The sequence below is a fragment of the Emydura macquarii genome, unplaced genomic scaffold (assembly GCF_026122565.2).
Source record: "Emydura macquarii macquarii isolate MOO-44397 ecotype Brisbane River unplaced genomic scaffold, CSIRO-AGI_Emac_v2 contig_3345, whole genome shotgun sequence".
In the NCBI taxonomy this organism is placed as follows: Eukaryota; Metazoa; Chordata; order Testudines; family Chelidae; genus Emydura; species Emydura macquarii.
In genome coordinates this window covers 1,173,107-1,186,626 of record NW_027133482.1, presented here as the reverse complement: position 1 = coordinate 1,186,626, position 13,520 = coordinate 1,173,107, and the positions used below count along the sequence as shown (strand labels likewise).

Genomic DNA, 13,520 nt, shown 5'->3' with positions numbered 1-13,520 from the left:
AGAGGGTTGCCATGGAGAGCAGGGCTCGCGGCGGTATCGAGGGAAGTGGGGCGGGGGGGGGGGGGGGTTGGGTTTGTACCGAGCTTTAGGCCTCTGCAATGTTCATATGTTAATAGAATGCAAATTAATCGCCCGCTGCTCTGTGCCGCGGCGCCCTCTGGGGGAATTTGCCCATCGCATGTCGAGCCACAGAGCCTTCCGCGGCCTTCTCGTGGGCCGTGTTGTTATGGCGACGATGGCTGTCAATCATTGCTCTATTCCAGCCCCATTTGTCCAATATTATCGTTCCATTGGACGCAATCCCTGTCACTCTTTCTGCTGAAGAAGCGGATAGGCAAAAGTCATATCGTTCTGAAATAGTCCCCTGACGCCTCCGTGTGAAACGCCCCTTGTGAACTGGAGCCACATTATTGGATGAGTTCTCCTGTCAATATCCTTGATTGAAGTAGCTAATTGGACAAAAGAAAGCGAAGCTCCGTTTCCCCGCCTCGATGCCCATGTCGAGCTTCTATTGGTTAGTTCTCTTGTCGCTCTGGCCTCTGAATGGGACGATTGGCCCAAATCCTAGAGCTGTCCCACCCCCCCCAGGAAGGGCCACGCTCGGCGCCATTGAGCGCAGGCGCAGTGCGGCTCTTGGTTGCGGTGGTGGCGCGCGCCGCTGCTGAGGAGACAGGGGGAGAGTGCCGTGGCCGGGCCGGCGCTGCGGATGGAGCCGCTGCAGAATGGCGGCGGCAGCGTCGAGGCGGCGACGGCGAGCGGCCCCGAGGAGAAGCGGCGGCGGGAGCCGGTGTCTTCGCGGCGGCGGCGCAGCAGCAGCGGAGCCGGGGCAGACGCTGACAGCGGGGCAGGGCCCCACCCCCGCGAGCGGGGCGGCTCCATGTCCCGCCAGCGCCTCGACTCCCTACGCAAGAGCCGCCCGCGTAAGTGATGCGGGCCGGCCAGGCTGGGGCGGGGAAGGGGCAGATGATGAGACGGGGCAGGTGAGGGCGGCTCTGAGGAAGGGTGGGGCTGGCGGAGGAGGCGGGAGCTGGGCGGGGCAGAGGGAGTGGGCGGGGCTGGAAGGGAGGGCGGGGCGAAACTGGGGCAGAGGTGGGGCGGGGAGTGTCAGGTGGGCGGGGCTGGGCGTGTGGGGCGGAGCCAGGAAGGGGTGGGACAGGCAGGGGAGTGGCAGGTGGCTGGAGCTGAGGAGGGATGGTGGGGTAGGTGGAAGTGGGGTGGATGGGGTCAAGCAGGGGCAGAGCTGGAGGAGAATGCAGGTAGGCAGGAATGGGGTGGGGGGATAGAGCTGGGGTGGGGAGGTTGAAGTAGGGGCAGTGAGAAGTAGGTGGGGTCAGAAAGAGAGTTACAAAAGGTGGATCTAGCACCTGGCTTGTGGCGGGGGGAATGCATGAGGTACACAGGGAGTCTGGGGAGTGGTGTATGTGTGGGGTTGAGCTGTGGTAATGGGGAGATCTGCTCAGGACTGAAGGGGGAGCTAGCTAGGGTGAGGAAGGAACAAGTGAGATCAGAAAAATGTAATGTTTTGGAAATGCTGTGTTGGAAATGACCTGTAGTGTAAAATGAAGTAGCCAGCAAAAGGAAAACAGCCTTCATCTTAGCACAGCATGGAGCAGCTGCTATTCAGGTGGCTCTAACTCATTGGCTTGGCTCAGCACTACTAAAGCAAAACAGAAAGCTTATTCATTTATTTATGCTGTAGTTAGTGTTTGTTTGAAAGAGGCAATTATACCTTAAAGTAGTAGGATAACTAAAGTAACTTCAATGTGAGTTCCTATTATTTGCGCAATGAGTAAAAGGTGCTAAACAAATGAGCCGCAGTAGATTTTTAGTCTGAATTTTTTTTTTACAGGGCTTGAAAAAAATTACCAGATCTCTATTAGCTGGAGATCAATATGCTGGAGAGAAGTACTGAGGTTATAGCCCTTACTATACCAGTAAATGGGGAATTTTAACCAGAGTTTGGACCATGCTCGAGGGCTCTATTTTGTATGTTAGGTGGCTGATAACACTGAAAGACTTCTCTGGCTGCAGGAAAGAAGGAGCTTTCTCCCTTCCCTCATACCCATCTTTTTTATATGAAACTTATTTTCCATAATGGAAGGCATCCACTGGTCTGGATGTTATAACAATTTATAGGGAATACTGTTCAATGCCAGTTTCACCACAGTGTGAGCATGGTAGGCTCCTTCCCCTCCTCTCTCTCCCTCCCCCCTCCCCATGGCCTCCTTCCTCACTTCAAGTTCAAATTCTGCAGCACTGCTGCAGCAATGCAATTGTTCCAGGAAATGACGTCCAAAGCTGAAACTACATAACTGAGTAGAAAACCATTTTAAAAAATCCTTGCAAAATATAGGATGAAAGATAATGTATCCCTTTATTACAAACATGATATGTATATAGGAAAGTAATATCTGTAATAAAGGGTGCCCGTCATTATAATTACAGGTAAGGAATCTAATTTTCTCTTCATGATATATGAGCATCCACTTTTGTGGATATCATTAATGGGAAATAGCAAGCAGCAAAAATGAATTCCAAGGTGGGAAAGAGTAAATATAAAACGTTTCTCATAAAATGCCCTTAGGAGAAATGAAAGTTTTTTGTTAACTTAGTTTTGTAAATTTTATTTTATTTTTGTACTTTGTTTGCTTGTTTTGAGGAATGCTGAAAGAGTCAAAGTTTGCATTGGTGGAGGAGAGACAGTCTTATAGTGTTAGAAGGAATTGCAAATCTTAGGGGGCCATATTGCAGATTTAGTAGTATAAAGCTCTATTATTCCCAGCTATGGCTTTAGAGAGTCCTTTGAGGACTTTGCCTTGAGGAGAGGGATCTTATTGGATGCTTTGCATACTTACTATGTAACTTGATCCCTTGGGAAGATTGATATTGAAGACCTTCAATCTTTTTTTTGTTTGTTTTTTTGTTAAGGTTCTGGTTAAAGGAAAGAATAAAATAATCTGACTTTATCAACACTAGATCAAAAAGTAGAGAAACTTTAAAGCCCATTTCATATTCAAAGTATATCTGAATTTAGAGCAAAAATAAGGGCATATTTTTTTGGATGTTTACAAAGTTAGTACTTGAACTAAATATCTTTTTAAAAAAAACATTAAAGATGCAGTTCTCTAGGTGACCAAGCTCAGTCTCCTAATTTATGAAATGTCTCTAAGAAAGGAGACCGAAACAGATATGGTGAAGCTTCCATTAGGAAACTGAAAAGGCTTTGAAGGGTTACAAAACAAGGTTGAAGTGTCACACTTTCATCATAACTGTCTCGCAGGAGAATCCCAATGAAACAGAAAATGTGAGATGGCTGGGTCTAGAAATGTTGAGTTAATATTCCTGAGAGTCAAGGATTGGACCTTGGGTATCTGAAGTGTAAAATCCCTTACTACAGTCACTCATAAGAGATTAAAGGAAATCTGACAGGCATTTGGAGTGGATTTAGACTCAGGTCTATGTTAGAGAGACAAGGTGGATGTGGTAATATCTTTTATTGGACCAACTTCTGTTGGAGAGAGGAGCTTACACAGAGTTCTTCAGGACTGGGAAATGTTGAAAGGTCAGACTCTGGTTCCATTCAGTAAAACTAAATCTGTGAAATCAGGGTGACTTTGGTGTAGGAGACTGTTGAGAAACTCAGATACTGTACCTCTATTTGCAGATTTTCTTCATAAATTTAGAGACCCACGGCCTGAGAGATCAGTGTGGTGTATTTAGGATTACAGATGGTCTGTCTAAATTTACTTTCCAGATCATTTTGATGATGTAAGAAATAAGGGAAGGGCATCCATTTGTACATTCTTTCACAGAAAGTGTGTCCATTTTCCATGTTTAGTGATAGCCTTGTTGCGAGTACAATACTGGTACCCTCTTTTAAGTTACAAGTAAATCTAAGTGAGAGAACCACTTAATGGGCAGATGATCAAAGATTGTCTTAATTTAGCTGTCACTTGTCTGCTCCTGTAATGTGGCAAGTATTCCTTTTGAGCTTGAGGTTTGTCTTGCCTTGAATATATGTTGCACTAGAAGATGAACACTGCTTCTCCAAGAATGAAAGGATTCCAGTGGGTTTGTAGTTCAAGTTGCTTATCTTTGTCCTTTTCTAGCGGTTTGTATATGCCATTATTGTTTGCTTGTTGCTTTATGGAATAAAAAAAAATTCCTAGAAATTTTGTGAAGCAGGGTTCCAATGAGATCTCCAGCTGCTTTAGCGTTATCAATATCTTTAATTAGTGCCAATTCAAAAAGTATTTAATGGTGGAGCGTTGCTCTCTGGATTTGCATGTGCAGGATGCCAACGTACATACGAAAACATATCCAGAGATAACTTATGATTTATTTTCCTGGTATTAGTTCATTTACTGGACTATCTATCACACAGTGAAAGGAATCTTTTCTCCACACAGTTCAAGTGTCTAGAGGGCCTACTACCAAAAATGTAATGTGGTAAATACCCTCTTTCTTCATCTGGGCTATCTATCATATCTGTTTTGATAAGACTGTAGGAGAAGATATGGCAAATGACATGGACATGAATAGACAATGTTTTCCCTTAAGTGCGGGACATGAAACTGATTACCAGATCCGAATGACTCATGAAATCTATGCTATAATGAGTTTTGTTTCTCTTAACAGAAAGAGATTGAACAAAGATAGAATCCATTTATCTTGTAAACACTATGAACAACTTCAAAAATAGTACCTGGCATATTCTCTGAGAGCAGAGCAGGGATTATTATTCCTATGCATTGGATGTTTTTGTATTTCTTCATATAAATGTACTGGCATAGGAAATAGAAGAGGAAATGTCAGTAGTTTCCCAATAGGAAATGGGGTGCATGGTCTCTCTAGCTGGAAAGCAATGTAGAATGAAGTATTCTGAGGAAAAAAATCTTGGGTCAAACAGTTTTTTTTAGAATTTAAGTATTTTTTAACATTATTATTATTTTTTTAAATTAAAGGAAATTTCTAAAAGATTTTTTCATATAAAAATCTAAATATTTTGTTTTGAAAATGGTGAAATGTAAATGTTTTGATTTTTGCAGTGTTTTTTAGGTTTTTTGATGAAACAATTTAGTGATGTTGGTGTGGATTCATGAAATGTTTGTTTCAGAATCTGCATTTTATTTTTTTATTTTTTTTTTGCAAGAAAAAAGTTTTGGTAGAAAAATTTCACCCAACTCTTATCCTAAGTTATCTCTGGCCTGTTTGATTTCTATGAAGGGGCTTTTGTATTTTTCAGTCTTTCAGATACTGTATGTTTGATTAAAATCCAGGCATACATAACATTTAGAACAGAAAATAATTAAATAACTAGAAATAAAAATAAAATATTTTGGCAGTTATTTTGTTGTCTTAAATTTAAGTCCTGATTTAAATACCATTTGTTTTGAAATTGTATATAAAATGTGAATTACTAATCAAGCTCCATGTTAGAGATGTGCAGAAGTGTAGATTTAGTGCTGCTTTTTACTAAATGTAAAACAAAATTTTCTTGGTTATATAATTTTAATACTGGTGCAAGCTGGTTAAAATTCAATACAGAATATTTTAGAGTAAGTGGAGAGATGCTGTCATATGTTTAGCTAAGTCATCTGTCAGTTTCCAATGCTCTGTAGGCTAAGCTCCTTGTTAGCTCTTAGTATAATTGATTCGTAACTTAAAGATCAGTCTGAGATACAGTTTGAGCTTCATAACAAGTGAAGAAAATCCACTTTGGATATCTATATCACCTTTTTTTGTTGTGATCATATCATCTTTTTTCATCAGACACTTCTAGAATTTGAACCTTGTAGAGTGAATAAGAATTTTTTGTTTTCTTGTTTATACAATGTCCAGAACTGCTAGATGCTTTACAGAACAAAAAAGGTAAAAATGTTCCATGCCCCAAAGAGCTTGCAGTTTAATTTTAAATGTGACTCAAGGAAAAGAGTACGGCAAGAGTTACTATGAGAAGAGCACATGGTTACTTAAGGCTTGTCCACAGATGGAGTTACTCAGGAACAGCTATTCATTCCTGAATAACTCTGTGTGGACAAGCCTTTAGTCTTAATATGTGTACATCTGTCACTCAGTCAATGCAGAGAGTAGTTCTTTCCTGGGTGTGGCATTCAGATGAAGTGATGCCAGTAAGGATTCTTAAATAATATAGCTGATGACTTCTTGGTGTAATTCTTTAACCTCTTATATTAACATTGCTCTCTGTACTTAAATTGTATGGAGGAAAATGTATGTATTTAGTTACTACTTAAAATTATCCATGTTAAGGGAAAAGAGAAACCTGTTCTTTACTCTGCTTCCTCAGTTGGCAAGAGAAGGGCACTTATCAGGAATAAATAATGAAATGTTTTAAGAAGTCTTATTGCAGTTGGCATTTGAGTGTATTGCATTAGCATAGCACAATGCAAAAATAAAGGGACCAGTAATGTGTACATGTCTGAATGACTACATAATTTTTCCTCTTTCTTCTCCTGCCTTGTCTGTGTCAGGCACTTTTTGTATCATGCTGAGTTTAGTTTGCATGCTTATCATTGAAATACCTAGCCCAATTTGGGGCTTGAAAAATAATCAAATATTGAGGACAGTTACCTCCCTGAAAAGTGAAATCATTTAAAAAACTTGGATTATGGGAGCCAGGAGAATGGAAACCAATTTCTAGTTTGTTTTCCTCGTTCCTTGTATAAAGTGTATGCAGTCCACCATGTCTAGGGACAATACTCAGGTGAGAAACCAACCCTTCCCCAAAGTTACTGGGAAAGGGGAGAATTCTGAGATTTCTTATCAGGCTGCTGTCCTGAATTCTGCTCAAGGGCTCACTCTTTCATATTGGCTTCTGGCTGCTAGGTGATTTATAAATGTACATCACCCAGCCTGCTCCTGTGGCTGGTATAGGGAGAATTTTCTCTCTCTTCCTCCCACACTAAAGATTCCTAACTGCAAGCAGGATAGGTGAGGGATCCTTGCTATTCTATCCTTCCTTCAGCATTCTTTCTTCGATGAGGAAGTATTTCTCTGCTACTGTAAGTTTGAGTCCTCCTCTTCTGCCAGTCAGTAGATCACTGTCTGCCTGTGTGCTGTTTATAGCTTTGCCAATCATCAGGAGAGTGAAATTGATCTGTAAGTTTCATAGCTGCCCAAAGTTTTTGAGTAGCAGCAGTTTTCACGTTGTTTTAGATCTGCAAAGCTCTGAGCAGCGTCAGAGAGACCGTAAGAAACTTAAAAAGACAATGCTTCAATGGCTACCCTCTGGCCAGATATGGAAGGTTTTTATTCAGCTAAAGGGGTTAGAAAATTAATATTTTAAATGAAAGTGTAGATGATGTAGAAGGTGGTGGTATTCATCCAGGAAAACGTCCTACCTCTCATGGGCAGAGTAGATTTTTTTTTTTTTTTTTTAATGGCCTTGTAGATATGGAGCATTAGACTGTCTTGCAAAATCATCAATGAGGAAAGCTCTGCTGATTGACTTCCCAATGGTGCAAAAAAAGGAACAATTTTCCTTCCAGTGTTTCAAATGGAGTTAGTTGAATGAGCTAGCTATTTCTTATCCATACTTCAGAATTAATGTGTCTTCATTGTTCTTCTACAGAAACAAAGGTAGGCCAAAAATAGTTCTGTGGTGGGGGTATGTCTCCTTCTGAGACTGGATTTTCAAATTCTCTAAAGAAGCTGTGTAGCCTGTAAAGTATTTACCCTATAACATATTTACAGTATAGTAAAAAAAAACAAAAAACCTTGCAGATTTGAGCCTAAACACCTCTCGCATGTCCTTACTGAACAATGTCTCTAAATATGCAGTGTATAGATATTAAACTCTAATGGGGATCATTGATTAAATTAAAATGCAATTTTTTAAAAAGGGAAATATTTGAAATTCTGATTCTGTACTGTATGCAATCACTGCTCGTTAGAAAAAATCTATACTAAAATAAAACTTGATTCAGAAATAGTTCTTGGTGGGAGAAAGAAAGACTGAATGTTTTAAGTAGAGTATTGAAAATGAGCTGGGGTGAAGTTTCTAAACCAAGATGTCCTCATTTATATAATCCTCAAGTTATGAATGCCTCCTAAACTGATGGGCTGGATTGGTGATTCTCAGGTTTCAAGACCTAGCATTTCACATCTAAAACTTCAGCACTTGGTAACTTCCTGACTTTAATTGATGCAGTTTTAAAGGAGCCGTATGCTAATAAATGAATGCCTGTACCACCAGTAATATGCATAGCACAGTTTGAGGAGCATTGGACCTATGATTGCCTAGATCTCTTTTCCCCTCTCACTCTGTGAAATATTAGGGTTATAAAAAATAATAATAAAAAAAAATTCCTGCAGTACTGTCAGTATAGTATGTAGCAACATTAGAATGGAGCAATAGAAAATGGTAAACTAATTGTTAGAAAGTCTTAGTGGCTATACAAATGAATCATACAGTTACATAATTACATAGTACTGTTCTAACAATTCCATTCTTTGTTGTAAGGAGAAGGGGTCAAAGAAAGAAATAATATGCTTAGTTTGATTAACAATAGCTTCCTATTTATTTATATCAAATATCCATCCATTGCTTTAGTTCAGCTTTGTGTGAGAGCTCTATTCCAGCTTGTTCTTTTGAACAGTAGGGGGAACGTTTTGTTTGCTCTTTTTTGCCTACCAATCCAACTTCCTACATGTGTTAATTAGATTATAGTTCTTCTTCGAGTGATTGTTCATGTCCATTCCATTATAGGTGAGTGCATGTCACTGTGCACGGTTCCTGGAACTTTTTCCCCTTAACAGATCCTGTAGGACCGGCTCTGGTGCTCCCTGGAGTCCCGCGTGCATGCTGCGGGGTCTGAGGTACTGCCGGTCCTACACCCCCTCAGTTCCTTCTTTATGCTCCTGTCAGTTGCTGGAACTAGCCTTGCTCTCTGCAAGTACAGTTCCCCATTGTTTGAACTCTTTGTTACTCGAAGTACTTCAGTTTTAAGTAGTTGTTAAGTATAGTTAGATAAGAAGTCCCTAAGGGACTTACAGTGGCTGGGCCATGCCCCGGTCGCCTGGATTTAAGCCATGTGTCTCCTGCGGGAAGGCCTTCCTGCTCAGCAACCCCCACGATCGGTGCCTTAAGTGCCTGGGGGAAGAGCACAGGAAAGATAAATGTAAGATCTGCAGGGCTTTTAAACTGCTGACTTAGAAGGACCCAGAGATCCGGATAAAAGCCCTGCTCATGGAGGCGGTGCTCTGCCGGGTGTCTGAGCTGTCCCGCTCCACAGCACTGAGCATCACCTCGGTGCGAAGTGCACCACCGGCACTAGCCTCGACTCGGCACGGAGCAACATCCCTGGTGCCGAAGAAGAAGAGAGGACGCGTGGAGCGCGGACTCTCCCCTGCGCTGTCAGTACGGGCAGGGTTGAGTGCGGAGATGCACCGGCCATGGCCCATCGAGCATTCTCCAGTGCCTGCATCTCCAAGCAGGGAGCCTCCCCCGACTCCTGGGAGTGGGAGAGTGCCCCTGCCGATGCCGTTGACACCAGAGGCTTTTCAGGCAGCAAGGTTGGCCTTGCCAACGCCACCTCCATCCCCCCCTCTGCCGAGGGAAAAGGGGCCGGTGTCCCGGGGCAGACCCGTGTTGGGTCCCCCCGAAGGGCGGTGGAGATCCCCGGTACGGAGAGGAAGATCTCCTGCCAGACGGCCATCGGGGGTAGAGCGAGGATGCTCCCCCAGCAGTCGCTCCAGGTCGGCGTCGTCAAGCCGGCCTGCTTCGACTTGGGATGCGGCATCTCCCTCTTGGTGCCGATGTCGGTCCCCCGCGCCGGAGGTGGCGCAAGCCAAGAGGCGGCACCGGTCGAGGTCCGCCAGGCGATGCTCAGACAGTTCCTGCTCTGCATCCCCGGCACCGAGGAGTTCGCCCGCACCGACCCGGTCACCATATGAAGACCCCACACTGCGCAGTCCCTGATGCGGAACCTGGTTGCCGGAGTGAGGCTCAGCACCGCGGAGTTCAGAGCGGCACCAGTCTCGGTCACCAAAGGGTAAGCGGTACCGTAAGTCCTCGGTGCCGAGATGACACTCCGGTACCTCGAGCTCCTTGGAGCGCATCTCTACTTGCCGGCACCGTTTGCGGTGACGGAGGTGGTGCTCGTCGTCCTCCAGCTCGGAGGTGTCGAGAGGACGGTCCCTGGCACTGGACAGCACCCGGGACCGAGGCCGTGCATGGCATCACAGATCTAGTGGTTCGGGGTCCCACAGGGGGGGACAGTCGTCGGAGCAGCCGACACCCCCACAAGGTGCCACAGCCAGCGGTGCAGTCAGCCCCAGCTTGGCCCCAGGGTCAATGGCCGCAGCAATGGCCTTATTGGGCCCCATGGGGCATCCAAATGGGACAGGGGCCACAATCCATCCTGTCAGCGGGGTTTCGGTCCGTGCCTCCGGCTCAGGAGAAGGCCCATAGACACCACTCCTTGGACGAGGAGTTGGACCCCATGGAGGGACCCTCTACGGGTGCATTCCTTTGTCAGGTGAGGGAACACCTGCAGGATGCGCCTCGGCAGTCCTCATCGGACAAGGCAGTCTCCCGGGACCATATGGTGCCACTGGAGGATTTCAGGGCGCGCCAGGAACTGCTCAAGAGGGTGGCCTCTAACTTGGGGCTGGAGGTGAAGGAGTTAGAGGAGGCCGATGATACCCTCTTCAATGTGCTGGCAGCGGCTGCCCTAGCGAGGGTGGCCCTACCAGTCCATGATAAGGTCCTCAAAATTGTAAAGGCCCCGTGGCAAACACCTTCCTCGGTCGCCCTTACGTCAAAGGTGGCTGAGAAAAAGTATTATGTCCTGGCCGAAGGGTTCGAGTATTTGTTTACTCACCTGGTCCCGGGAACCCTGGTGGTAGACGCAGCCAACCAGAGGGACAGGCAAGGTCAGCCAGGTTTCACTCCCAAGAACAAAGACAGCAAGAAGCTGGATTTGTTTGGGAGAAAAATATATTCAATGGCAGCCCTGTGGTTCAGGATTGCCAATTCTCAGGCCCTCCTGGGTAGATACAACTTTAATTTGTGGGACTCCCCCTCAGGCGGTTTGCTGATGCCCTGCCCCAGGACCAGGCCACAGACTTCACCACCATCCAGGATGAAGGAATCACAGTGGCTAGTGCAGCCTCCAGATGTCCAGTGATGCTGCTGACTTGGCGGGTAGGGCCATAACCTCCGCCATTGCCATGAGGAGGTGTTCGTGGCTGCAATCCTCGGGCCTGTCCCAGGAGGTGCAGCAGTCAATTCAGGACCTCCCCTTTGATGGGTCGGCTCTATTCTCCAATCAGACAGATGCAAAGCTGCACGGTCTGAAGGACTCCAGAGCCACCCTTCACTCCCTGGGCCTGTACACACCCCAACCTTCCAGGCAGCAGTTCTGGCCCCAGGCGCAGCAGCAGCCAAGGCCTCCATCTAGGCCCTTTCAACCCTATAGAAATAGGGACAGAAATAGGGGGTTCAGAAGTAGAAATCAACCCCCCAGCTCGTCCTCAGCCCCCCAACAGGGGCTCCCCAGGGGGTCGGACAACAGTTAAACAGATCACTTCAGGTGTCTGTCCTCCCCAGCCACAGGCATTTCTCCGTCTCACGGTGGTTGGCAGACACCCATTGGATCGGGTGGTTACAGTTCCTCACCCGTCCTACCCTCCCTAGGCTGGTGGCGGACTCCCCGGGCAATGGTGAAAGGTGTTCCATTCGAGGAACTGGTCCTGTCGGTCACCCTGATTTCTGACGCTCCCGATGTAGGATGTGGATTCCACATCAGCGTCAACTCAGGCAATCAGGGGTCCTGATTGGGGGAGGAGAAGCTGCTGCACAGCAACGTAAAGGAGCTGAGGGCCATTCACCTATCTGATTCCCAACAGCCAGAGCGGTGCAGGTGCTGACGGACAACCAAACCGCAGCCATGGTTTACATAGATGGGCGGGGGGAGCGTGCCCCTCGGCCCTCTGCAGAGACTCCCGGGAGTGAGGAATGAAGAGGCGGATAGCCTCAGCAAGTCGTTTCTACCCCACCACGACGGGCAGTTGCACCCGGAGATGGTTGTGAGGATCTTCCAGAAAGCGGGGGGGGGAAAGAGTTCCCCAACTGGACCTATTCATGTTGGCCTGGTTCTGTTCACTCCGAGGTCGCGTGACTGGGTCGATTTCTGACACATTCCTCATGAACTGTTGCACCTGGACCCCCTGCACCTCACGGCCTGGAGGCTCTGTGGCTGACAGAGCGGGGAGAGCCTGCTCGGTGCAGGCCCAACAACTCCTGCTTGGCAGCAGGAAACCTTCTACACAGGTCGTGTATTGGGCTAAGTGGAAACGGTTTACCTCTTAGGCTAGACAGACTGCCCCAGACTCCGTCTGTTGCCTTAACAGGTGACCCTGGAGTACCTGCTCCAGCTAAAGCTCCAGGGTCTACCGCTGGCCTCGCTGGAGGTTCACCTGGCAGCCATTTCGGCCTTCCATCAGCAGCTAGAGAGGAGACTGCTGTTCTCCCACCCCATGTCGGTCAGGTCCCTCAAGGTGGTGGACAGGCTTAGCCGCAGGTCTGTGACCTGGCGCCTCCCTGGGATCTCAACCGGGTCCTCTCGAGATGCACGGGGCCCCCCTTTGAACCCATGGTTTCATGCCCCCTGCTCATGCCTTCAGGGAAGGTAGCCTTCCTGGTGGCCATTACCTCAGCTAGGAGGGTCTCCAAGATTAGGGCCTTGCCTTGGAGCCCCCTTATACGGTATTCTATGAGGATAAGGTGCAGTTGAGGCCGCATCCAGCCTTCCTGCCTGAGGTGGTTTCCCAATTTCATGGTAACTAAGATCATCTTCTCCCTGTGTTTCCCGAACTACGTGGTTCAGAGGAGGAGAGGAGATGGCATCTCCTCGTGGATTTACATCATGCATCAAATTCTGCGACCAGCAGGTGAGAGTGTCCTTCCCGGGAACAATGACGGCGCATTCAACCAGGGCTCAAGCATCATTGCCCAGCAGACAACAGAGGACGTGGGATTCGGCAGAGCTGTGCTCAGGGCAGCTCACCGGTAACTCCTACCCACCTCCAAGGTATTGCTTGTTAGTCACCTGTAATGGAATGGACATAAGCAATCACTCGAAGAAGAAAACTAGGTTACTTATCAGTAACTGATGTTCTTCGAGATGTGTTGCTCATGTCCATTCCACAACCCACCCCTTGTCTACGCTGCCGGAGTTGGCAGAAAGAAGGGACTGAGGGGGCATAGAGCCGGCAGTGCCTCATATACCATGGCATGCGTGCGGGACTCCAGGGGGCACCAAAGCTGGCCCTACAGGATCTTCTAAGGGGAAAAAAGTTCCGGGAACCACAGTGGCGTGCACTCGCCTATAATGGAATGGACATGAGCAACACATCTCAAAGAACATCAGTCACTGGTAAGTAACCTAGTGTTTTGTTACCTCGCTGTTTAGAAGATTACTTCTAAAGCCCTGTTGCCGTACTGTCTGAGTAGTACCTTTGGTACCCAAGTAGGGGAAGTTGGGTCCAGCGGTTTG

General features: G+C 46.6%; 1 protein-coding gene across 1 annotated transcript in view; it reads left to right on the top strand.

Annotated features, from left to right (window-relative positions):
* The first annotated feature begins 626 nt into the window (after window positions 1-626).
* PANK2 (pantothenate kinase 2) overlaps window positions 627-13,520 on the top strand; it is a 29,368-nt gene continuing 16,474 nt past the window's right edge. The window contains exon 1 of the mRNA XM_067533648.1: window positions 627-920. Within this exon, the coding sequence (XP_067389749.1) occupies window positions 707-920 (214 nt within the window). The 5' untranslated portion in view covers window positions 627-706. The remainder of the gene's footprint in view (window positions 921-13,520) is intronic.